Source organism: Triturus cristatus, chromosome 9, assembly GCF_964204655.1.
Source record: "Triturus cristatus chromosome 9, aTriCri1.1, whole genome shotgun sequence".
Lineage (NCBI taxonomy): Eukaryota > Metazoa > Chordata > Amphibia > Caudata > Salamandridae > Triturus > Triturus cristatus.
Window position 1 is genome coordinate 957,224,813 of NC_140592.1, and position 26,748 is coordinate 957,251,560.

The following is a 26,748-nucleotide window of genomic DNA, read 5'->3' on the forward strand; positions in this document are numbered from 1 at the left end:
AACAGACATGGAAATACTGTCCATGTCCTGATTTGATCACATGAAGCAGTGGTAGCAGCATGAATTATCTTTTGACCAGACCTGTTTTCTGTGTCATAGTAGAGTCTGGTCTATTGACCCACCTGTGTAAATCTTCACTGTAGTCTGATCCCAAGATCTTGTGCTGACATTCTCTGTGACTGTTGAGTCCGTCTATATGCATTGGATGTGTAGCACATTTGTAATAGTGAGAGTCTGAGTACTGGGACAATCGGGCTCAATTTTTGGTGGCCCCTGGTTTAGCAAGGCACAAGATGGAGAGTGTAGATGGTTTTCTTAGTCAGTGGAAATGTATTGGCCTACTTCCTGTGGCTAGAGGCTGGGGCCCAGAGACTCAGTTGGGGAGGATGAAGACAAGGTTGTCTTTAGAAATTAACTGATGTCGTTGTTAGCAAAGGGTTGCGCATTCTGCTCACTACCACTTGGTAGATAATTGGGTTGAGGGGTAAATCAATCAGGATTTATAAAGAGTCAATTCACCCGATATGGTATCCAAGTGCTTGCAGGTCCTGGAGGCTTATTCAAACAGCCAGGTCTCGAGCGCCAATCAGAATTCTGGAAGTGAGGTGATGGTCCAGTAGATTAGCAGGATGTTTGTAATTAAGGCTAACTCTTTTGTCTGTTCCTGATTTCTGATTCAAGAAGGCTGGTGACAGCCAGGTGTAGAGATCTGACACTTTCGTGTCCTTTTGTGGTCCTCCTGCTTGGAGCTCAATTGCTACCTGCTTTGAGAGCTGTCTCTTGGTACAAAGATTGTGTGTTACCTTTAGCCTGAAAATTACATTTGAAAGGGAACCACCCAAAACCCTCAGTGGCTCCACATGGCCTTTCGGGAAAAATAGTTTAAAAAGTGGGGTCCAAGAAACATTCCTTTGTTCCTTTTCCAGGTTGTTCTTCACCAATGAAGGAACTGCCTCAGAGTACTCAAAATAAGCAGTGTGACCAGGGCTAATATTGATATAACTGCCCAGGAGACATGACCTAAAGACTTTAATGTGTTGAAGAAACTGAGGATCTGCTTACAGCCTTGAAGCCTGACTGTAGGCTCAGAGAAGGAAGTAGAATGCCTGTCACTACAAGAGGAGAGACTATCCTGTAGGAGAAGTTCAGCATGTCTCCAGTGTGTGGAACACTCAGAAGCAGACAACTGGCTTCAGGGAGTTAAGCTGGTGGCGACCAGATCCATGAGGGTTCACCAAGTCTCCCAGGACAGTTCCTGTAGTGAGCTGCATGAAAAAGCTAATAATCAAAACATTATCCTGCTGTCTGGCATTCTTGGCTTCAAAGTTCTGGTGTTGATGTTGACCCTGCTTGAGTGTGGTGTTCACCTACGAGGAGCCACCTGCACTGGCCCTGAGGCCGCTGCTGCCTAAGAAGAGCACCTGACTTCACTGGCCTGGGAGTGCAACTTCTGAAGACTAGCACCCACCTGCACTGGTCTGAATCGACAACTGCTGATGACGAGGGCCCATCTGCACCAGCTAGGAGACTGTGACTACCAAAGATGAAGTGCCTACTGAGCAGCCCTACACTGCTTGACGCTGTTGGCCAAAGAAGGAGTGAGACCACTGCTGCAGTCTCCCCTTCACTGTTGTTTGCACCAAGGGTGCCAGGTCACCAGTCTGCAACTCCATTGAGCAGGGAATGTGAGGCTGAACTCTGATAAAGTAAACTTCTGATTCTTCTAAAGACAAAACCTGCTGCAGAACGCTAACCTTTACCAGTATGAACTCTGTGGACGGGAAGAGGATTTAACTGGCCTGCAAACTATCCGTTGGCGTAACTGATAGTGATCTGCATCTAGTGATCTGCATCTTTGCCTAATCAATGCCTGTACCTTTATATTTGTCTAAGTTACCATAGACTTTGGGGACTTCCCAGAGGCAGGACAAGAATGTGTAGCGCTTCACTTAAACTTGTAGATGAGATTACCACTCTGTGACTGAACAATACTTGGAGCAAACCTTAGAGCGTTTAGTATTTTGTTTTGCAAAGAGTTTGGTTAAAAAAGTATTATGGTTTTTGTTTGACTGTTGAGTTCTAAGCTCTTGCACCGTACAATACAACCCTGAGAAGCCTTTGACTGCTTGACTTTGCTTGCTTGAGAGTCAAGTGCCAAAGAGGTGTACTTGGCTAAGTTTCCAAAGCCACAGTATAACGGACACAATGACATATAACCCCAAACACCATAGTTGTGGCCCAATAACACTTGTCTGCACTGTGCCCCCCCTCTTTCTGCCGATGGGATCTGACAGTTCCTTTTTTCAATCCGTTCTCTAAGGAGTTTTTTTCTGTTTCCATCTGTGAGAGCTACTCGAGTTCAAGCATGTGCCAAGGCAATAATGGAACAATATTCGAATTAGGCCTGTGCCATATAGGTTATACTCCTCTCATCCCTCCACTGTTTACTTAAGTTACTCCCATGTATAATGTTACATCCTGAAGGTTCTATAATGGTAGTTGCAGACAGTTAATAAGAAGTAGCTCTGGTTATGATTGGTACACTGATACTGTGCTGAATCGAAGACAGTTATCTACTTTCGATGTGTCCTGTCCTGTAGATTGCTACATCCATTTTGGTGACGGATGGAAGGGGCCCGAGTCGTGAATCCCATGGGCATTCTGTGTGATGCCATCATGAAGATGTGCCCAAGAACTTCATACTGTGAGACACCCCCATATATGTCCTGTGTTTACCTCGGCATCTAATGGCACAACTATTTTTGTGGGCTGAGCCAGTGAAATATGCACTTAGTTGTTTGAAAGGTATGTCTCTGCCCATCACATTTGGTCCTGCATCTTTGAATCTCCTCAGCACTCCTGATGAAGCCCCTGCAAGCAGCCTTAGGCAGCACGATCCTATGACTCCTTGTTCTCAATTCGGCCCCATCCATCTCTGTACTGAAGCATAGGACACCATCAAAGGGCCGACATAAATGCCACAGTTATTCAGGTGTCAATGTTGTAGAGATGCTGTTTTCCTGGAGTTATAAGCCTCACTGTAGATTTTAGCTGCCATTTTTCACAATGGGAAATGTATTTCTCTACGCTTCAGAGAAGATATTACTAATTGAGCCTAAATGAGACTGGCCTTTTGACTGTGTTTGTTCAAATTGAAATATTTTACCTCTTCGACTTGTTTTATTTTATACCTTTTTTTTCCCAAAGTCATTTGTAGTCGCAAAAGCTCTTCAGATTAATTACTTATAGGTATTGCAAGTTACCTATACTTATATTTTTTCTTTGCCAAAAGGCAGTTCAAACTTTCTCAAAATAAAGTTGATCCACCTCTTCAATGGAAGAGATTAAAAGAATAATTTCAAACATGTCTGGTTGCAATTTATGGTAGCAGACAGACTGTGGAGCTCAGTAAAGGAGTACTCCTGCATGGTTAGGTTCAAGGGACAAGATATTTTTAGAACTTTACCCAAATTAGAAGCTCCAGTGGAAACATAAAAATAATGATCATGATGAGGTGAAGATCATAGTCTTTTTTAACCAAAAACAAGTATAACTTTTCAAAGATACCCTTTTTATGTATATGAAGATGAAGGGATAATTAGTCTTTCTATGAGTTTTAAATGCTCTCGGGGGGGGGGGGGGGTTTATCTGCTGCACGTAATTTTAGTGCTTCGATTGACAAAATGATCAGGGGCCAACTTATGGTGTACATCAATAGTAAAAGGTTCCAGGAGCTATTATGGCTTATTGTAGACCCTATTGTGGAGGAAGTATTGAAAATGGATAGGTCTATAGAACAATCTGTTTCATGGGTGACAGAAGTCAATGTGGGGACGCTGATTGAAGAGGGCAATGAAATATGTGCTCTTACGAAGACTGGTTGAATACTAATGAAGGGTTGGTGCCCAAAGATTCGTTAGTTTGAGCAATCAAGTATGCTCCACCTCCTAATAAAAGAGAATTACTGATATCTTTCACAGAACTAGGTGAATATTATTCAGAATTTGCAAATGGATTTGCAACTCTCTTGGGGCCTGCTTTTCCAAGAGATGTGGAAATGCAGTATGGGTAGTGGCATATGCCTCAAGTGTTACTGAAAGGAGTTGTGGTGTAATTGAGCATGAAAGCATGTGTGTAGGCCACAAATCATTTCCTCTATTTCATTCAGGGGAGCAGATTTGCTTTACAAACTGATCAAAGACCTTTGGTGAAAATGTATCTCCTCATGGTGTTAGATTCTACAGCTCATATTGGAAGACTCTGTTCTGTTTTTTTTTTTTTTTTATCACGTTCACCCTGCCACGAAGAGAGGAATGTTGAGTCTGTTGAAGAGTAAGTGGATATAGTACCAATCATGAGATATGTATGTACCTTGGAAGATGTCACCTTGTCAGAAGAAATTTGTCAGTTGAAGTGGCAAAAGATGAAGTTCTTAAGAACAAAAGACGTATGGTGCAGACAGTTAATGTGATGTGTCTCATTATTCTTAATATACCGATACTTTGCTGAAATAAAGATAATTACCTACCTTCGATGTGTCCTAGAGACTACTGAAGGTTGAGCGGGACATCAAACAGCACAGATAAACTGTTTATTTTCTTCTATTACACTTGTAGCTCACAAATTGAGATTTAAAGATACTCCAACTGAAGCTATAGGTTCAAGGAAAATTAAGATCTTAGATTCTCAAAGAAATAGGAGATGTACTATCGTCTTTTTAGACCAAATGATAAATCGTAAAGAATATGGGCCGATGTTTTGAATATGTTAATTATCTGAAAATGAAAGTGGGTGAAGCTGGTTGTGAACAGTTATGGTGTCATTTTAACTGATGAAGTGTAATTAAGTTGTGTCTTTTTGCCTGTTGCAGAAGCTAGCATAGATTACTCCCTTTTGAATATTAAGGAATTCATATAATGATGACTTGTTCACTGTTTTTGGGTCTCGCCTAGTCAGCGTGCATGCAGTGCTCTAGGACATGACCTTTAGAAATCAGTCTGCTCCTTTTCAAGCACACTCGTGCTTGTGGTGGCATCCACCTTGCGGGAGCCAGCAGCGGCGCACCGACCATCTGCTTTCAATTAGCATGGCACTGCACGCCGCTCCTCGCTTCCGCAAGCACGAGTGCTTGAAAAACAGCTTACCCTTCCCTTCCCCACCCTACCTCACCTCCCTCTCCCTCCTGCAGTGTTTTCACCCGCTCCCCTGGAAACTTCGCGCACCGCTCCTCGCTCCCGCATTACATTAGACTCAATAAAACTATTTTTCTTTTCAACTTCAGTGAACCAGATCAGACTTGTCCTGAATACAGTACAAATGCCTTGTGTCGATTTTGTATTAGACCTGCAGGGTTAATGCCAGTAATGTATTTCTTCCCACAGACGCCCATTTTGTTGTCAAACAACCGACAAATAAAGTTTAAAATAAAAGGTGTTTGAGTTCTTTCTGTATGGCGCTTCATGGTTGCTGTCTCGTGGTTGGGATGCGTATTAAGCCCTCCAGACATATTCGGAATTCCCCATTTTCTTTTTTTCCTCCCCTTTCCTATTTGGTTGCAAAGCTAGCCAGGCAATGTTGCAGCTTTAAGATTTCGTCATCGACTTCAACACAGAGCGCATACGCAACTGCCTTCAATCCCCGCCCCCCAAACACACTAAAAACAACCCGGAATTGTGAGCTGCGCTATAAAGACGGTATTTCTGTTAAGGATTTTTTTTGTACAGCATGCGTATTTCTTGTTTGAGTGATAATTTACAGCTCATGCGTAGACCTTTTCGTCACAAATATTTTTCGGTGACTCCGACAATTTTTTATTCTATGTTGAGGAATTTTCAAATCCCATAGTACAATTGGTTGCTCCCTTGATATCACAAATATTTAAGTTTCCTAGATTTTTTTAATAACTTACACTGGGAGGGGTTACAGCGTGATCTAGTTCTCCCTCATCTGAACTGATAAGTAATCTCAGACCGGTAATATTGCCGTGTGCCCCATAATGTGTTTTTTTTTGGTCGCCAGTTTTGTAAGAATTCTGGCAAGGAGTAGGGGGAACTGCATTTTAAAGTTTAGGCATTTAATCCACTAATAAGGGGGAAAAATACTGGACGATCGTACCACATATCTTAATTACATCTCAAACTTCAGGCTGCGTTAAAAATCACATTTAAGACCTGCTTTTTTATTTTTAAAGCACAAGGTTCAATAATTGTTTACTGCAGGTTAACAAGTCAACTGGTGGCAGAAGGAAATCATGTAAGCAAATGGAGACAGTACCATCTTTGCATAATGTTTCCATTTTAATGAGGCTGTGGACTAATACGATAGTTGATTTGATTTATTTTTGTTCTGTATATGGGTTCCATGACTAGTCCTGTTCCTCCTCCGTTGGTGTAATTAATTTATTGATGGCTAGCAAGTTCTTGTTTAGTAGGTAAATAGTAATATGCCTGTGGGATGTTTAAAATATCCATTTATATAACCCAAGTATGCTTGGTATTCCTTCTAAACAAACATGCTTGTCCCATGAAGTGATGTGGAAATTCCGGAACTCGATGCCACAAAATATTCAAAGCTGCTTATGCATATAAACTTGGTTTGAGTGTGTAGGCGTTGTATTGGCCCAGAAAAGATTATTAACAGAAACCATATTTGTATGCATAAAATCTACTAACTGGCGGTAGCCAAAAGAATTCTGCTGTTTGAGGCCGACTTTACTATTCCAGTGGATAAAATAACAAGCATTGGCATAGCCAATTGGTCTCGCCTTTGGGACCTTATAAGTGTTTAGCCATTCAATAGTTGATGTTGTTGCACCAAGGATATTGTGATACATAACTAAATACTTATAAGGTCCCAAAGGCGAGACCTATTGGCTATGCCGACAGAATGTTATATCAGCAATAACTTCAGTGCACTGGTGTGAATCTAATAATGTATTCTATGTGTATCTTTTCAATATTGTTTGGTGACTTCAAGATATTCTCCAGGTTTCATTTATTGGTGTCATTTTTCACTTTTCTCAGGACTACCCTGGTCCTTTCCTGGATGGATAGGACGAGGTAAAAACTGGCCTTATGATTTCCCCGATATTACTGCTTACTATGTGACCTCTTGGATTATAGGAGCTAAACAGTACCATGATCTGGACATTGATTATATTGGGGTGAGTAATGAGAATTTCCTTATATTGTTCGATGACATATTCTCTCTCTGACTTCAACCTTTGCGCACCCAACACCTGCTTAAGTACTACTTAAAACTATTTAAGCAACTGTATATTAGCTTTCCATACTGACTTGGTGAAGAGTTGGATTTTATCACTTTTGTGTTTTTATATCACAGCGAGTGTTTTTTAAATTCTCTGGTCAGTGTTCACTGCCCTGACAATTGAGTGGCTTATCTGAGTCAGCTTTGAAGTGCACTAGATTGATCATTTTTATATATATTAATAAAGTATTTGAAGCTGCTGCTGATGGTTATGCTGTTGGTTAAAGGCCTTCTTCCTGATTTTTAATCCTGAGCCTCAGGCTAGGGTATAGTCCACTAAGAGTAAATGGAATGTTCTAAATTAGACAAAGCGAAACCTGAAAAACCATTTGAATGTTGAAAAATGTGGTTTATTACAGTCATTTTTAGCTCCCTGTCATACTGTTTCCTTCAATGCAACTGCAAGCATTCCAGTGTTCTAATGATGGTTATATTGGAAACCTAGCAGAGGTGTGCTTTATGAACATTGCCTTGATGTAGGGATTTCACAATAATAACTCACCCTTCAGTTCTAGATATTCTTACTGGAGAACAGCAGATGAGGGTATTGAACCTGCATACTCTGTAACACGGGCTTTACATTGTAGTATGTTGAATGAATAAAAGGGATCTAGGCCCTTATTTATCAAGGCCTCTTTTCCCAAAGACGCAGAATGGTTAAAAAAAACCTTTGATACACCAGTCCCCTAATAGTTTCAGTGGCTAGAAGTGCATCGTGTAGATTAGTGAAATACCCCTCTCGGGCACTGTATATGAACTGTCAATGATTTAGTGGAAAAGGAGTGTGTATGGGACTTCTGTTGTTAGATAGCTCACATGGGAACTATGGCATTTAAAAATGGCCTCTTTCAAAACCATTAATTTTCACTGATGATTCAGGCGTCTTTAAGAGCAGTGCAAAATTCAATGGAGAGAAGCAAATATTTAAAATATCCTCTCTTCTGCCTTAACATCCCCAGTACCTCCTCACACCTCTCCCATTGGCCCATTAGATCTTTGCCCAACTCATCCATGGGTGCGATCATTGGTTGTACTATTGCCGTATGTGCATTCTTAATGTGTTAGTGATCTTCTGCCTCTTGGGAACATGGAACCATGGTACTTCTGAAATTGGCCGAAGAACAGGCTTCAGACTATAGAGTCATGAGACGCCCGGGTGGGAGAGCACCTAATGCTGCCTCCTGTTTGAATGCTTAGTGGACTGTAGTGCCTAACAAGAGTGGAGGGGAGGAGGCTGAATGTAAGCGGAGCTGTGATCCTCCCTCCAAGGCACTTAAGAATCTGAGCGTCTCACTTCGGCGGTTATCCTTGTGGCAGCATGATTTACAAAGCGCATTAGAGGAAATCCAGGAGAATTGTCAATGGAACAAATTTCTCCTCCATAACATGGTAGGTAGGAAAGTAAAGAAACACAAAGCGGCTGACCAGAAAATCATATTTGCTCTCTGACAACCAGCATCCTTCATTTTGAGACTGAACTGACAAATACGACTTCACAGGCATAACTAGAGACAGGTGGGAGATCCTGGGTAACATGTAAGACACATTCCGGGAAGGAACAGTACAGTCACCAAGGTGGACTCCAAAGTCAAGGTAATAGAGGTTACAGCAGATACCATTGGAAGTAAAATGGCTAAAATGGAGACTGTGAAAGCATGCGCCAGTGATTTAAGCAACTACGTGGTGGGCTCGGTCCTGAAACTTGATTCACAAATGAAAAAACAAAAAATTAAAATCTCCCAAAGTGCGAATTCAAGGTCCTCATTATTGAATAAGGATAATGAACAAAATAACCCTCTTGGCTCTGAGACACTGGTACAGATGAAGAGGACTTGTAGGATTCCCACCATAAGAAGTAAACAGTAGCGGAAATGATAAGAGCATTAATTGAATATTTAGCAGATTGCATCAAGAGTTAAGCTGGGATACAATTTACCATTGTTCGAGTGGAGGTGTTATTCAGAGATCAAAGAAATCTGCTGTTCAGAGATCCAAGTCCAGAGACACTGTGAAAGAGGCTTGAGATACAGCAAATGTGTATATTAATGCATACTAGCAGTCTAGATTCCCGTATAAGGTAAAAATTGCTATTTTCTATCAGATTTCTACACTAAGATCTTTGGTAAATTCATTGATCATTGACACTGCACAGGGAATAGAAACTGGGAATTAAAAAGCCACTCGATGGTGGAATCACCCGAGTCAGAGAAAAAGTAAGAACTCTGCATTCGTTGGAGTCTGACAAATGCATTTATTAAAAAGAGGCCCGCAGTTTGTAGGAAGGGGTGGTTCCTTGAGCCTAGGCAGAACTCACTTTTGCGGCTGTGATTGGACCCTTTTGAAATCGGATCACCTAGTTAGATTTTAGTTACTTTGTAGCGTCAGGCTCAGGAATGAAATAATGAGAAACAGTTAAAATGAGAGTGAGTTACTTTCAACAATATCAAAACAGTGTTCACTAACCTCGTTATTGTTTGCATACGCAGTACAATTTTGAAAACCTTACTGCAGAACCCGGGCTTGCTGCAAGGCAAGCCCTCCCAGTAAAAGCATCAGTATGGTCTACTAAAAATGGCAACTGCAGCTTGAATGAGCGACACTTTATTTTGAGCAGTATTTTTGTGCTTTAAATTTTTAGGAGGTGTTTCGAAGTCTTGTGGACCAATTAGGACCGGTGCTAGGACCGGCCGCCAGTGGTGGCCGGTCCCGCACCGGCAATTAGGATGCCACCGTGGCATCCTCAATTCACAGCATTGTGGCGGGCGGTGCTCACAGCACCGCCCACCACAATGCTGGGTATGCACGATGTGCATTGTCATGCACAAGGTGACCGGCACCGCGTTGTGCCTGCCACCTTGTCCATGACAATGTCCCCCCCATGTGCACACCCCCAATACCCTGGGGGCCCGCAACAGGCCTCCGAAAGCAGACTCCGCATGGCTTTCCATGGCGGGGTCTCCGCCATGGAAAGCAATGCACCGCTGCCCATGCTAATATGGATGGCGGTGTCTAGCAGACACCGCCAACATATCCGCCCGGTTGACTGGTCTTTCCATCCGCCGGGGTTCCCCCCGCCATACTAGTATGGCAGGGGGAAATGGGTGACAGGCGGGGTAAGATGTATGACGGATCGCCACTGCCATGTGGGGGGTGGCGATCCGCCCTGCATCCTAATAGACCCCTTAATTTGCATTCTGCTAACTCCTTCCGTGATAACATTATTTTTTCTGGCCTGCTTAGAGCCTAGTTTCCTAATGTTTTCAGACTAAAGTTTTTAATTAATGGGCAATTGTTGTGAAGACAAATTAGTTATGTGGCAGCGTACACACACCTGACTGATGGTGGTCTCCACCGTGGTTTACTTTGCAGCATCAAAAAGCAGCTTCAAGTCTCCCCCTAGGCAGCAGAATACCCACTGGTTGGGAATAGAGGAATATTTTGACCTAGTACTGATAACCAACATGGGGCTAACTATATACTGATTTAATTTTGGATTTGCTTGGTGACGGCATTATAACGATGTTTGATGGCTGTCCAATATCAGAATGTTTGAGCAAATAAGTGAAGACATTTTCAATGCTGCTTATTTGGCAAAGATCCGGTGAATACTTAAGCAGGATGAGATTTGAAATAATGTGGCAGACGTGTGGTTCAATATTCTGAAGGATGCAATTTGTGCTGATTAACTACGTCATTTGCAGAGCATTACTACTGCTCCTAAGGTAAACTAGACACTGATAATCCGACTGGGTGTCTGAAGAGCATCAGGAAGTTGATGCCTAGTTTTCTTGTTATCGGTTTTAAACAGGGTGTCGGGGAACCTGTGCTGCAGGTAATCAAGAGGCCGTCCGTGGTTTAGACGTGCAGTTCATCTGCGCCATTTACGAATGTCTAGACATGCTTCTGGAGGATATTAGCTTGTACGGCACTGCTCTGAGTGGGTTTTGATTTCTACAGCTCGTGGAGGGAGATGCTGGGTTGCAACCTACCAGTGCTTGCTCTGGGTGTATGGTGCTTAGTATGGGCACATGTTAGTTCTTTTTCCCCAGGTAACTGAAACCGAAAAGGTTCACTTAGTAGATGGATGTGAGCTCAGTCTCGGACACCAAGCACTGCAGGAATGTTATCACTGTATTCACTATATAGGTACTCATAATGTTTCCAGAATCAGTAGTCTAGTTCTTTCAAGACCAGCTGCTTTCCTTTTGGTGTGATAGGGGGTAAAATTAGTTTGAAGAGAAAGTGTGTTCGTGGCTAGACAAGGCAGCTTCAGTATTGGTTGTATTTAGTTGTTTGCTGCGAGAGTCCACTGTATTAGAGTCACTGTTTGTTCTTAACCAGATACCAGTTACCGGGTCCAAACTGGCAATTTGTAACTGAACACTGAGACTTTTGGCACTAAAACGTCCTCCATTTCCATAGAACTTCTTGTTTAAACAGTGAGTTTTATGGGTGAGGGGATTGTTACTATTTTAGCAATTAATTAGTCAGCTGAGGCTTCAGGTGATTAACTGACAGAATATCGACACCTGAAATATCCCCATACCACAATATAGAGTTTTAAATATCGATGTCAAAAATATAGACCTCCTATATTTATAATGGTATGTACAAAAATATCGAAAAAAATATAGTTGTGCAAAATATTATGTGTGTGTATATATGTGTATATGTATATGTGTGTGTATATATATATATATATATATATATATATATATATATATATATATATATAGGTGTGTGTGTATGTGTGTGTATATATATATATATATATATATATGTACATATACCAATAACCTAAAATCCGTTAAAAATATTATCACATAAAATACAAAAATAATTTTCAAACAAATATTTTTAATTAGATTTATTTAGAAACAAAAGCATTAATTATTAAATACATTTCGGTTTTTTGTTTCCTACCCTATAACACCACACTATTCACAACCCACATCTACATGTTAAAAAAATGTACTTACATAATTATCAATTAAAGAAATATTAATTAAACACTTAAATAATTTAACTTCCCACCCTTTACCCCTATAATCCCCATAACTCACAGCTAAAATTAAACTGTAAAAAAATAATTACACAAAGTTTATTTTCAATTAAAAAACTAATAGTATTTAACTAATTATAAAGTAAGTAAAATTAATTTACTTCCCACCCTTCCCTGAATAAAACAAAAATCCACACACCAAAAAATAAACAATTACCTTAATTATCAATTAATTTTATTAATGATCAACTAATTATCAATTAAACATAAATTACTTCCCCCCCTTTATCCCTCTAAACCCCAACAATCCACACCTAAAATTAATTACACAATTACTATATTTAATTTTTAATTAATATTAATGAAGAACGAATTATTAATTACAAATAAATTACTTCCACCCCATAAACCCCACAACCCACACCTAGCATTAATTGCGCAATTTCCATATTTAATTTTCAATAAATGAAGTAATATGAATTAACTAATTATTAATTAATGAAAAATGTATTACTTCGCACCCTTTACCCCTATAAACCCCACAACCCGCACCTACATTTTTTTACGCAATTACCATAATTAATTACCAATTTGGTAATTAATATTAATGAATCGATTAATAATCATAAATTCCCACAATTAACACTATAAAATATTAATAAATAAAAAATAATCATTAATTTATTATAATTAAATTACTCCCCACCCTATAAACCCACAACCCCCTATGAAACTAAAATGCAAAATGTACTTAAAATAAAATTGATAACTACTAACAATTTAACAAATATATTAAAAACATAGACAATACTTATACAAAAAAAGAATTCACATACATTTAAAATGTATACTAAAATACATAACACTAATTAAAAAGCTTATACAAGTCAAACAATATTAATGACTTCTATATTTTTTTAAACGATGTGTATTACTTTAAAATCGATATTCTTGACCTCGATATTCTTGCTGTCGATATTTCTGTACCACGATATTTACAACTCGATATTTTTGTAAGTCGACATTTGTAACTCAATATTTTGTCTGAATACCGCTTGAGGCCACTACTTTGTTACGTGTTGAACCCAGATACCATTGACACAGAAGCTCATATGTAATATGTCAAAGTTGCTGCATTGTATTTAGTTGCCTGCCACATCTTTTTCATCAACTCATGCATGAATGTTAAACTTTGTACTATGCTCTGGTAGGTCCCTGAAATCTTCAAAGTTCACCTGATCTCCAGGATCTAGAATAGCGTAGACTATTGGCCAGTTTTCTAGAAAATCTTATTTGTCTGTGAAGACAGAGCATTGACTGGACATTGCATTTATTTTGTGTATTTCTGTGTCATGCTGTTTCTGGCTCTCTGATCTTTACTTCTTTGTAGAGTGAGATTAGACTGCTTGGATTTGCTACTCTTGGAGAGTCAAGTGCGCACCAGCACTAACTTGGTTATCCAAATGACATGGAGTAATTCTGGTTGCAAACTACAGTGCACATATGGATGCTCACCAGTAACTCCCAGTTTCTCCAGGATCCCAAGTAAAGGCCTCACAGACCCTTCTGGTTAGAAGGCAAGATATACATTAAGAGCAGAGACATCATTATCAAAGAGGCTCAGCCTGTTCAGCGATAGTCTGCCTGACAAGAAGCCATCAATCAAAACAAGCATTGACAAAGCTAGTTGGTTTGGTGTTGGCTGCTAGACTTCTGACTTTGTAAATGCTTGCTTTATTATGTCATGGTTTTTGCAAAAATATATTGTTGAGAAAGCTGCTGGGACTTTGTTAATCTAAAAAAATGCATTTTTGGTTTAAAAAAAGCGCATGCTGCCATAATAGTCTCTGGCACTGAATGGAACTGCTTTGTGTGTGGATGTGCACTTTTTGAGAGGGTAGAATTCCTCCACTCACCATGAAGGGAGCCAGTGGCTGAAGTGGGCTAACCAATTACCACCTGTTGTACCGAGCACCTCTAATCCCCCTCCTACCCACTCCCCATTCATAATAAACGGCAACAAAAACTCAAGCAGGCCCATCTAGTCTGGATCCCAGGGAGACCTTAGTCTCTGACTTTACCAGGACACCACACTCCTCAGTACTTTTAGGTAAGTGCCAGACTTTCGAAATTCTGTTTCTCTGCTTCTTTCTGGTTTAGTGATGGGCCCTTTGAAGTGTGATTTCCAATACTGGATGTAAACAATCTTAAATGTACTTGATTTGGGAGTTGCATGAATGATTGCTTAGGACTTTTTGGGAGGCGGGGCCTTGGTAAATTGGCAGTGAGGGAGCTCAATTGATAGGCTGTGTCATTTTCGTCATAATCTGCAAGCACATTATACGCTTTATTTTACAGATCTGGAACGAACGTGCATTTGACATCAAATACATCAAGGTATGTGACGTAAGGCATACATTAGGATTTTTGGTTGAGAGTTTCACTGTTGAAAATATGTTAACTTGATGTTGAGCATGTGATATGTTTCGGTTAACATGCTAATTGGTTGTTTTTGCGGTCAGCGTTGCGACAATTACTATTTTAGTGATACATATTTTTGATAAGTGGGGAATAATTCACAGATTTCCAAAAATCTGTGGTTTTGGTTTACCTTAAGAGTCTACAGGGTGAATTTCTGATCTTGCAGTGATGTTGACTGTGCCAGCATTTCTAGTCTCTTGCAGCGTGTAGAAATGGAATTTGAAGCCCACGGAATTTCCAATATCTTCTGCGTCATTTAAAAAAAGTTTAATTCTGTTCTGTGCGTTTGCTGAACTATACAGATCACTTTACAATAATGGAGATGATGCAGTGTCCACTTTGAATTTCTTAATGATAGTTTCAATTTTCAAAAGAGAATTCAAGTTGTCTGTGCATAACTCAGGAGCCCATGCTGTTTGCATTATTTTAAACCCACACTGCCTTCTTATGGAGAATTGTTGCCAGACTGTTGGTGCTCATTGGCTAATTGTGCCAAGGAGCTCATCAGATACCTAGTCAAAGGAGAGATTCTGATTTTGACAAGTGCCTTTATGGACATGTTGCTTCTTATATCGACGGTGTCCAAAGCAAAACTGTCCCAGCAGCAGAAAGGTGAGTGAGGTGTCCCTGCAGAGGGTGCCATTAAAGTATTGGTATCATATAATGAATACAGATCACCAACTTGTCTTTTTGGAAGAAATTTAAGAATAACATTGGACTTGAGCGAGCCAAAAACACTTCATAAGCAGCTTAGTTGTTTCTTTTAAATGGCCTTACTCAAGTGATGTCATCATCGGAACAGTTTGTGTGATAAGGGTTTTTTGCCCATGAAGACCACTTTGGAGATAGCAAGAGTAGCCATCATGATGTGGATGACATGTGTGCATTGGAAACAGAGTGGAGGAGGGATGGAACGTTTGGGGCTTTGTACCCCTGAAGGGCAACAACCAAGCAAAATATAGGAGTAGTAAAACGATTTATAAAGAACCTGGAAGAGCAGTCAGCTGACCGTATGGCAATTTATTATATGCCTGATAGTTTTCTAAACGTAGCCATTTAATGAATCTGGAAAACGTTCACCTATTCAAGGTACAATGTAATCTGCCCCTCCTCATAGAAACTACACAACTAGTTTACTTTTTCTACTTCCTCTGTCTCTTAATGGATTGTAAAAGGTACTGGGATATCATTAGCTTTTTGGACTGCTGCTATTCAGATCACTGTGTTTACTTCTCCTCACTGCTTTGCTTAGCAGTAAAGGAGTTTGAAGCTTGTGTTGCCTTCAGTGTTTGCACTCATGGGTCACAATCTGCCTTCTGTCCATTGCAGAGGAGCAAATACATTGGGGCAAGTCCCATACTGCTGTCCCTGTGAGTTCGGGTTGACCAAGTGAAGGACACTAGTTTACTTGCAAAATCTAGTGTGATTCAATGTTACTGTAAGATTGTTTAAGTGCATTTAATTATTATATGTGTCTGTGATGTAGTATTTGAGAAGACACATAGAGGTTAGTTCATTTCACTTGCAATAGCGCCTAGAATAAAGTCTATTCATGGGAATCCGTTGATATTTAAGGTTTACAGCAAAATTCAATGCAATACATTGTTTGTCAGTACAGATCATGAAAAGTGTGAATCACAACTTTAATCAGACTATGATCAAATTGAATTTTTTGTGATAAGTAGCTTTCTTGCTGTCCGTAAACCCAGTAAGTTCATTGTTGAATTAAATACGAACCCTAGTGATCTCATCAAGTAAGATGTTTAGCAGTTAAAGTTACAATGCTAAGCAAGTGACTGGGTTCTGCGTGGGTTCTGGTATCATGTGCTTTTTTGGTGCATGTGAGCATGTATGTAGGGTGTTCACGTTCACTCTTTGTGCAATGTTGATTTTATTTATGTCATGTACAATTTTGTGATTGCCTTCCTCACTTTCATTAGCAGAAACAAAATTAAAGTCACTCCATTGAAAAAAGAGTTGCACACCGCTCATATGCTTTTCTAGGGTTAACTTGTATGACACTTGCTCCATTCATGGTGAACATATTGTATCAGTCCACGTGTTGAATTTTGGCACGAGTAATTTTGTGTCACCATTTTTTCTATTTACTGTATGGGTGTATCCTTCTCCCTCCGTTTGAATGTACGTGGGCATATTTTACATCTCAGATCAGTTGGCGAGCAGCCCGGCAGTACTGGGAGGTGAACACTGGGAAAAGCCACAATGTGGTTGCCATCTTGGAAGCATAACACAAGAGGTTGTGAGTACTGTTTCATGAAGGTTAGTCAATGAGCGACTCAGTAGCACTAGTGAGGAAGAGTTGACAAAGGCATTTGAAAAAAAGGCCTGCTACATGAAATAAAGCAACTCTTTTATCGGTGACATACCTTTTAGGTTTTGCCTTAGTTCAGCCTCAGAGGGGCTTCCTGGAGTGAAAAAAAGTGAGAGAAAATGGACATTCAGCATGTCGCAAAGCATAACATTCAACCCGTTCCTAGACAAACTGAAAAGTGTATCCTTTCGCTTGCACAGGAAGAAGTCCCTGTGAAGCAATGCCTTCAGTGGCAGAAGGAACTGAATTTCTCTGACGGTGCCTCCATTGTACCTTTTCCCTCCTCCCCAGAACACCTGATGGCTGCTAACATGCCCCACTGCTTCCCATTTTGCATATGCCCTCTCTCCCCCAGACAGGACATGGGCCGGTTCTCCTCTCCCACTCTTGCACTGAAGCTTAATTACCCCTCCCTGCAGCACTCCTGTCCTATTGGGCCCAGAGGTTGAACTCGCTCTTCTTTCCCTTCACCATGATTTTGCTTCATTACCCCACCCTGAAATCCATTTTGGTTCCATTGCTTCATACTTGCCTCTGAGCTTCACAAGTTACTCATACCCACTCCTCCCTTGCTCCTATCTCTCCAAAGCTGCCAAAGGCCTCTCCCTGCCTCTTCCCTCCTCCTGGAAGAGCCATTTGGAGTTGCATGACGAAGAGAAAGAAGAGACCGGCCTACTGGAGTAGCAGCGGCAGTTTACAGTAGACGCCAATTAAACCAGCATTAGCAAAGCCAATAGGTCTGGTGTTGCCGTCAGTCTTTTGGCAATTCTTTTGTTTTGTCTTGACTTTTGCTTAACTCTATTGCTTGGAAAACTGATGGGTGCTTGTCAATGTAAAAAAAAAACATTCACCAAAGGCAAAACACATTTTTGGGTCAAAAAACGGCACACATTACCATAGTATTCCCTGTCACTGAAGGGAACTACTTTGTATGTGGATATGTCCCTTGTGAAATGTAAGCATGCCATAACTCATAGTGCAGTTGGCAAGTGGCTGAAGTGCGGTGACCCGCTGCCCGTTGATGCATGTTTGAGTGGCTTGGAGTAAAATGTGAATGACACAACCACTGATAAATGAATGAAGTGTGGCTGAAAATCCCACTAAGTAAGTATGTCATACACATAGGTGCCGATTCCGATCCTGTAAAACCCGGGTACAAATGGTCGTACGGAGCGTTTTCTCCGTACGACTCGTACCCGGGAAATCCACCGTACAAACCAGCAAGTACGATTCGTACAGAAATGCCATTTCCGTACGAATCGTAAAAAACACCGTGCGGCTAAAAAATACATACAATTCCGATCCTGGACAGCGCGTACGCGGCGTCCGCACGGAGTCAGGCAGCGGTTTACAGAACAGCAAGTACGATTCGTACCCACAGCACTCCGCATGGCTATATTTTTACGGGAGCCAAAAAGTGCCGGAAAAGCGAAGTACGCCATGATGCACGAGGAAAAGGGGGCCCGGTACGCGCCGTACCCCCACCCCGTGTAGGTACGCGCCGTACCCCCACCCCCATAGGTACGCGCCGTACCCCCACCCCCATAGGTACGCGCCGTACCCCCACCCCCATAGGTACGCGCCGTACCCCCACCCCGTGCGCGTACCTACGGGGGGTGGGGGTACGGCGCGTACCTACGGGGGGTGGGGTTACAGCACGTACCTACGGGGGTGGGGTGGGGTGACGGCGCGTACCTACACGGGGTGGGTGGACGGTGCGTAGCCTTTGGGGGTGGGGGTACAGCGCGTGCCTACGGGGGGGTGGGAGTACGGCGTGTACCTACGGGGGGGGTACGGGGGGGGGGTACGGTGCGTAGAGGTACGGGGCTGGGCTACGGTGTTGGGGTACGGTGCGTAGAGGTGCGGTGCTGTGCTACGGTGTTGGGGTACGGTGCGTACAGGTGCGGTGCTGTGCTACGGTGTTGGGGTATGGTGCGTACAGGTGCGGGGATGAGCTAGGGTACGGTGCGTACTGGTGCGGGGCTGTGCTACGGTGTTGGGGTACGGTGCGTACAGGTGTGGGGCTGTGCTACGGTGTTGGGGTACAGTGCGTACAGGTGCTGTGCTACGGTGTTTGGGTACGGTGCGTACAGGTGCGGGGATGTGCTAGGGTGTTGGGGTACGGTGCGTACTGGTGCGGGGATGTGCTACGGTGTTGGGGTACGGTGCGTACAGGTACGGGGCTGGGAGACGGGCCTGGGGTGCGGCGCGTACAGGTGCGGGGCTGGGAGACTGGCCTCGGGTGCGGCGCGTACGGGTGCGGGGCTGTGCTACGGTGTTGGGGTACGGTGCGAAGGGGGGGTACGGTGCTGACATACGGGGGTACGGGGCTGACCTGTGCAGGGTGAGGGGGGCTGTACGACTCGTATCCGGGCACAAGTTTACCCGTGTACATGTAGGCTACAGCGTTCGCTCCGTACGGGGCATTTTACATGTGGTTGTGTATTCGGACGGGCGGTACGGATCGTACTTGCGCGCTCGGACTTCTGTTTTACGATTTGCACGTAAAAATGTCCGGCTCCCTGTCGGACACTTTTCCCGACGCTATTCGGACGTAAAAATTTACGGCTCCCTCTCGGACCATTTTCCCGACGCAATTCGTATGTATTTTTCACGTACGAATCGTACTTGGCAGTTTGTACGGTACTTGTACGATTCGTACGTAAAAAAATACGGATACGAGTCAGACGCTAAATTTTTTTCACTGATCGGAATCTGCACCATAATGTTAGTCAAGTATGTCATACACATAATGTTAGTCAAATCAAAAGGTCTTGGTGAACTCAGAACTAAAAAGCCAAATGTTATGCCTTTGCCTGCCAGCCTCTTGCCTTTGAGAAAGAAAGGAACAAGGGAGGAAAGAGGGAAAAAAGAAGAAAAGGAAAGTAAGAAAAAGGATGGAAAGAAAGAATAGATGTAATGCAAGGAGGAAGGTAAGAAAGAAGGCAGGAAGGAAGGAAACAAAGAAGCCAATAAAGAAAGAAGGAAGGCAAAAAGAAGAAAGGCAAGAAAGAATGAGAATAGAAAGACAGGAAGCAAGAAAGAAGGAAGAAGAAGAAATTAAAGAAAGAAGGAAATAAATAAGGAGAGAGAAAAATAGGAAAAAGAAATGAAAAGAGGGAAAAAGAAAGAAAAATAGAAAGCAATAAAGAAGGGAAGAGAACAGGGAAATAGAAGAAGAGAAGAAAGAAGGCAAGAGAGAAGGAAGAAACAAAGGGAAGCAAGATGAAGGAATGAAAACTAGAAAGAAAAAAATTAGGAAAGAAAGACGGCAAGAGAGATAAAGAAAACAAGAAAGGAAAGTAATGGAAGAAAAACCGAATCCAAGAAAGAAGGAACGAAGCAATGAAAGAAAAAAGGAATTAAAGAAAGAAGGGAAGAAGCAATGAAAGAAATAAGTGAAAGAATAAAAGAAAGGAAAGCAAGAAGGGAATGAAAGAAAAATGGAAATCAAGAAAGAAGGAATAAATGAAGGAAAAAAGAAAACCAAGAATTAAAATGAATGAAGAAAAAAGGAAAGATAAAAGGAAAGAAACAAAAAGGAAAGCAAGACAGCAAAGAAGGAATATAAGATAAAAGGAATGAAAGAAAAAGCAAAGCAACGAAGGAATGGAAGAAAAAAGGAAGGATAGAAATGAAAGAAAGAAGGAATGACTAAAAAAGAAAGGAAAAGGGAATGAAAGAAGGCAAGTAACAAAGAAGTATGGAAGGAAGGAACAAAAAAAGAGTTACACGTGCTACAAATTAAACACTATAAAGGCTAGTTTTCTTCCTGGGCACAGTTTATTAAGGAACTGTAACATACTGCGTTTGCCACAGTGGTGGTAATTCCCAGTAAAAATACTGGTTCTGGTGCAATGATCGAAACTTTTAAGAACATACGGGCACTTGCACAATTGTGGTAACTCCTGGCAACATATTGGACTTGGCACTTTGACGAAAGGTTGGTAAAAGGTTGGCCCTGGTACAGTAGTGATAATATCTGGTAACATTATGGCTTTGGCACAATGGTGACAATATCTAATATATTGTTGCCAGTCATGGTGCTATTGTGCCAGGGCACAGAAAGTACATCATTTTGAATACTTTAAATTCCAGGCATACTCGGAGAGGAGGGCAACCAGTGCAAGTGAAAATATGTAACGGGAATGTTAGTGTACACACTTAACTAATTTTCAACCCAATCAAGTGTCTTGGCCAGTGCCTGAATGAATTGGACAACTCGAAACCTTCTGCATTTGGAAATGCTTGTTCTGATTCTTTTGTCTGTGCCTGCTCCCCAGTACTGCCAGGCCAACAAGCACTTCAAAATCCAATATCTTTGATTATATGGCATTGGCAAGCCTTATCTGCACACCATATAAAGATCAAACTATTGGCTTTGCTACTGTTTGTGTTGTTTATTTTTCCCATCTCCCACCGCCCGAGAAGGTTACTTAAATAATGAAAATCCCCAATTAGATTTTAATGGCAGATGAAACCTAATGTGATTGAGGCCAGATCTCTTATTTACAGTTGGCGCACCCCTGGATTGTTAGCTTTGATCACCTACCTTCACAGACACAACCATCTCTGATGTAATGACAGGAAACTCCCGATTAGCATGGAAAGTGTAGCTGTTCAAAATCAACAAGAAGTAAATCGCTTACCCCAAAACCGTCACTTAGGAAGTTTCAAGCTTCGTTCAAAACTTCTCCAGTGCATAGAAATGTGAGAAATAGCACTCTTTTTGTCTTATTTAAAAAATATGTTTAATTAAATGTCCACCATACCAGAAGAGGAATTCAGCCATGATTCTATCAGTGGCTACTTGTACGACTTCACTTCCACCGTACAAAGCCTATTCAATGGCATTTGCCCATCCACAGATGATTCATTTTGTGGACAAAACTCAATTCCAGACAGTATATTGATTAAGGGATATGTTTTGTGTACACATACTTTTTGGATAACTGTTGTATTGGCCACTGCCAAAGTTTTGAAGTGTGTTCTCTGTCACAAAGGTTCTTCGGAATACTTTAGACAAATTGGGTTTGGAGAGAGTTGGAATCATCGCGGCGGATGGAGACTGGGAGATTGTCCGCTCGCTAGTTGTTGATCCTTCTCTTAATGAGGCTGTACAGATTGTAGGGTAAGTTTCAAATTGCCTCGGACTCTTAAGTTTTGTTTCGTGCCTGCCACCTAAATGGCAAACCGTGTACCCCACTGCTAATATTCTGTCTTTTTTCTGAGGTGTTTGTGGGCTAGATCACTATACTATGGACACTACGATTCTTGGATTTATCAAGCTCTCTGTCTTTCAGCCTAAACCCCACACTTGCCTTGGTGATCCGGATGGCACAGTTCTCACTTTTCTGATTGATATACCTGCAAAAGTTCAACCTGTGGTCAAACAGATATTATTACAAAAAAATCTTTGGCGATGTTAAACACTTTGAAGAGGTCATGTCAAAAAGCAAATGTAGAGTTACTGGATGGTAATGAGCTCTAAAACAAATGTGGATGCTGTTATAAGATATACATTTCTGCAGTATATTGGGGTTATTCACAAGGATAAATTACAGTTGTGAGTAATGTTCACTTGTAGGTGCACTCTAACCATTTTGAGTAACTTTACAACTTTTTGCTATTTACCATTTACAAGTGAAAAGTTACCCAAACACATACTCTTACATGTCTCCACCCCCTGAAATTCGGGGTGGAGCCAAATTTATGAGCCAAAAGGAGCAGTAGTAAGTCCAGCTTCACACACGGCTAATCACTGATACTCTGATGCCTTCCAATAGAAAATAATGGAGGTAGGGAATTGAAATAGCACCCCACAGGAAATAATGTAAGGTTAGAAGAACTAATTTCGACTTTAAGAAAAAATATAAATTGTATTTATTGTTAAAAAAATATATATATTTTAAATATTAATCTCGTTTAATGACAAAATAGTTACAATAATTTTTAGTCATTTAAAAATAAATGCAAAAACATTTACATTAATTGCGATGAATTTTCTACATAACGTTTTGTTATGTTTGGCAAATAATAAGTAAATACAACATTTTTACCTTTGAAATTTTTTATTAAATAATTTATATGTAAATTAAAATTACATTAATAGTGTTGTAACTTTATTTTATAGTGTTACATATAAAATGAATATATAAAATTAATTTGCATTACATATTTTTACTATCTTTTCCAGTTTTAAAAAACTTTTCTACTTTTCCCTGTACTTTACCATAAGGAGATCGCCCACATGGGGCGGACTTACTCCAGCTCTGATCTGGAGTACATTTGCTACTGTTTTTGGACCTATGTTGCAGTAGTAGATTTAGAAGTGCAGTTTCTAAATAGCAATTGGCCTATTCTTGTGGGTGGGTGTCTAGTCCTAAACCCCTACTTAGCCCTCCCTTAACACCTCTTTACTCCTTCCTAAACTCCACCTATGATGTAGTAAAGTATGCCCATGTTTCAACCACTTCCACTGGTCCCTCCCACATTTACTACTAAGGGGCTGATTTTGATGTCGTTTGGAAAGCATTCCTACCGAATCGGTCCAGAATGCTTTCCGGACGACTCTGTTCGGGTGAGTTTTTCGATGTATCCGGATACGATTCGATCGGAGTCCCATTGACATCCATGGGAGCCTGTGTTCCGAACGAGAACACAGGCTTCCATTGAAGAAAGGAGTGTCTGGGGAAAACCTTGCACCCTGTGGCTGGCACCCCATGGTGCCTGCCACACTGTGCAAGGTTGGAAAGGGGGATCCCTTGTGTACCCCCACAGAACTGACTCGGAGGGCCCCGGGTGAAGGGGGGCCTGCTACGGACCCCCAAATACATTCCAGCAGCCGATTAATTCCTAAGAAACTGAATCGGAACGGCTGTCCTATTCGATCATTGTAATTGTTTGCTCGGAAAGCTAGGCCATAGAGCTGTACGATTTGACTTTGAAAGACTCTGGCTGTCCGTATGCCTTTTGGAACTGATTCAGTCTGCTCGAACGGTTTCCGAGCACCGTAAACGGTCACTGGCAAAACTATACGATTCGGTCGGAAGCAAGAGTTCCAAATCGGATTCGACAATACTGAATCCCATCTGGAGCCTTTCCCAAAGACATTGGAATCGGCCACCAAGCAGTAAACTTACATTTGAGGGTCTCCCCATAGAAAAGATAGGAGATGTCAAGATTTACAGTTCTAGATGTGTGAATAGCATTTTGTAGTGCTTTAACCGTAGTACTATTAAATGTACCACAAAATGCAGTTTGTGAATAGGCCTTTTGTAGAAACTCCAAGACACAATAATGCAGGTAAGTAGGTACTCTTTATTGGAGCAAGCAGGTACATCCTACAGCTTCAATAGCAACCTTCAACAGCCGACCCACACCCAATCATTCTAGAATCTGTACAGAACCTGGGGTATCCTGTTAGCAAGGAATTGGTAACCAGGATACCACATCTCCCTTCTTTACACAAGTGAAACCCAAACTTTATTTATTTTAAAAGCAAAGAACCATTGAACCTAAATCACAATTCCAATAGGAGGTGCAACTTCCATGGTATAATTTTGCATACTGATACAACAACTAGAAATAATAATTAAAAGGTTTCCCAAATACTAACAAAATAAGCTAGAATACTAACAAAAGGTTTTTCAAAAGATAACTAAGGGGCCCATTACGATGGTGGTGAATCCGCCACCGACAGACTTTCGGTGGCAGGTTCACCTCCATCGTGAGGCCATTTCCCGCCCGCCATATTATAATGGCGGGCGGGTCCATGGCATTCATCCGACAGGCTCCTTGAGCCTGCCAGTGCGGCGCAGGCCTTTCCATCCCAAAAATGGTGGCGGTGCCTACTAGGCACCGCCTTTGGGATTAGGATGTGCCTCCCTGCCAGCCTTTTACCATGGAAAGGCTGTCGGGGATGGACTTTGGGTGCCTTTTGCGGGCCCCCCTTGAGCAGGGGCAGCTCGGTTTTGCACTTGGGGGGACACCTATGGTGCACCCCTACATTTCCCTGCACCATGTGTGCTACGTAGTGCAAGGAAATGCAAAACTTGCATTTTTTCCATTGCGGCGTGTGCTGCAGCCAGCAGCACCCCCCGCAATGTAAAACATGGCACTTGCGGCCGCGGTGGTGGTGGCCGCATTGTAATGGCATATGTGGGACCGTCGCCTTATAGGCAGGCGGTTCCCATCCCCAGGACGATGATGGACAGACAGAAGTCCATACACCATCATAATCAGGCCCTTAATGAGCTGGCTAGAACAATGGAAGGATGTTCAAGTTGAATGCAAGGCATAACGTAGATTCACATTCTCAAAATCATTAGTTACACCCCATCCTCCTCCTTAATAAAATTAATTCCATGACCGTGTTTATCACTTTTCTTCCCTTCTACCTTGAAACTGGACCCATTACCAATCGTTTCCCACTCACTATTGTTCTTTAGAGCTGCTTTAGCACATCGCTTAGCCATTTCTGCCTTTTTCACTATCGTCACAATTTAATTCAGAGGAGACTTTCCAAACAACCACAATTTTTCTTGTATCCCTGCATTGCTAGAATGCTTCACAAGTTGATCTCTTATAAAATCATAATGCAAAGCACCAAATTTGCAAGTTACAGCCATTTATTTTAACACTGCGACATAATCTTCCACAGATTCTATTTTAATTTGCTTCCTTTGGAAAAAAGAGTGTCTGTCAATGCCTTCACAAACAGAACGATGGTAATGAACATCTAAATCGTCCAGCGCTTCAAAAAAACATTTTCATTCTCTGTTGGCCTTGAATTTTTCTCCATCTGGTTATACTCTGGTAACCCTTCTGTCCCTAAACTATGTAGAAGTTTCTCTTACTCCTTGAAGGTGTAAACTCCTCTACATAATTCGGGAAATTTTCCGTCCAGTCAGGCCATTTCAATAAAGGCTCACTAGGACGAGGTAGAAATGGTACCGGAGGTGTAAGTCTGCATCTTGAGAAGACATTTTAAGTTGATAAATAGGTTTGCTTAAAATGTCTAAGAAGCAACACCTAACTTTTGAAAGAAGAGAAGAAGGGTAAAAAAGCACTCCCAAAAAAATCACCTAGAATGTGCTATAACTAGTAAGTAGTGAATACATCTGTTTCAATCAGTACCTTATTCCTTTGTCAATTGCACAGGTAGTGTTCATATAAACCAGTGCAAATACTGCTATCCTCGTAATAACATTACAACACACGTGTAACTGTCAACAAACAGCCTGCAATGGTTGTGTGCATCACCAAAATACACACACAGTAATATTTAGTATGATTGCCTCAACACAACAATTTTCTCAGCCACCCACGCTTGAGCCAGCACTGCACTCAAAACTAAGGGGAAAACGGGACCGCCAGCCATATGTGCGGCTGTCCCGTGGGGGGGATAAGGATTCGCCTGCCACATTGGCGGCCGCATCCGCATTTTTAACATTGCGGCGAGCGATGCTTTCAGCAGCACCCGTAGCAATGGTAAAAATACATGTTGTGCACTTGCATGCACAAAGTGGCAGGCCCCATAGGTACCCCCCATGTGCACCCCCACCACCCCAACTTCCTGGGGGCCCGCAACGGACCCCCAACTGTGAACTCTGCATGCCTTTCCGTGGCGGCGTTGAGGCTGCTCTCCGCCTGCATAGTTATATGT

The 26,748-nt window shown here is 41.7% G+C and overlaps 1 protein-coding gene across 2 annotated transcripts in view; it reads left to right on the forward strand.

The window, feature by feature from the left end:
- GALC (galactosylceramidase) overlaps positions 1–26,748 on the forward strand; it is a 201,053-nt gene that overhangs the window by 59,599 nt on the left and 114,706 nt on the right. Inside the window, exons 5-7 of one of the 2 annotated variants that reach the window (XM_085626588.1) lie at positions 7,023–7,162; positions 14,627–14,665; positions 22,085–22,212. In XM_085626588.1, the coding sequence (XP_085482714.1) occupies positions 7,023–7,162; positions 14,627–14,665; positions 22,085–22,212 (307 nt within the window). The remainder of the gene's footprint in view (positions 1–7,022; positions 7,163–14,626; positions 14,666–22,084; positions 22,213–26,748) is intronic. The other variant, XM_085626587.1, reaches the window with a different exon arrangement.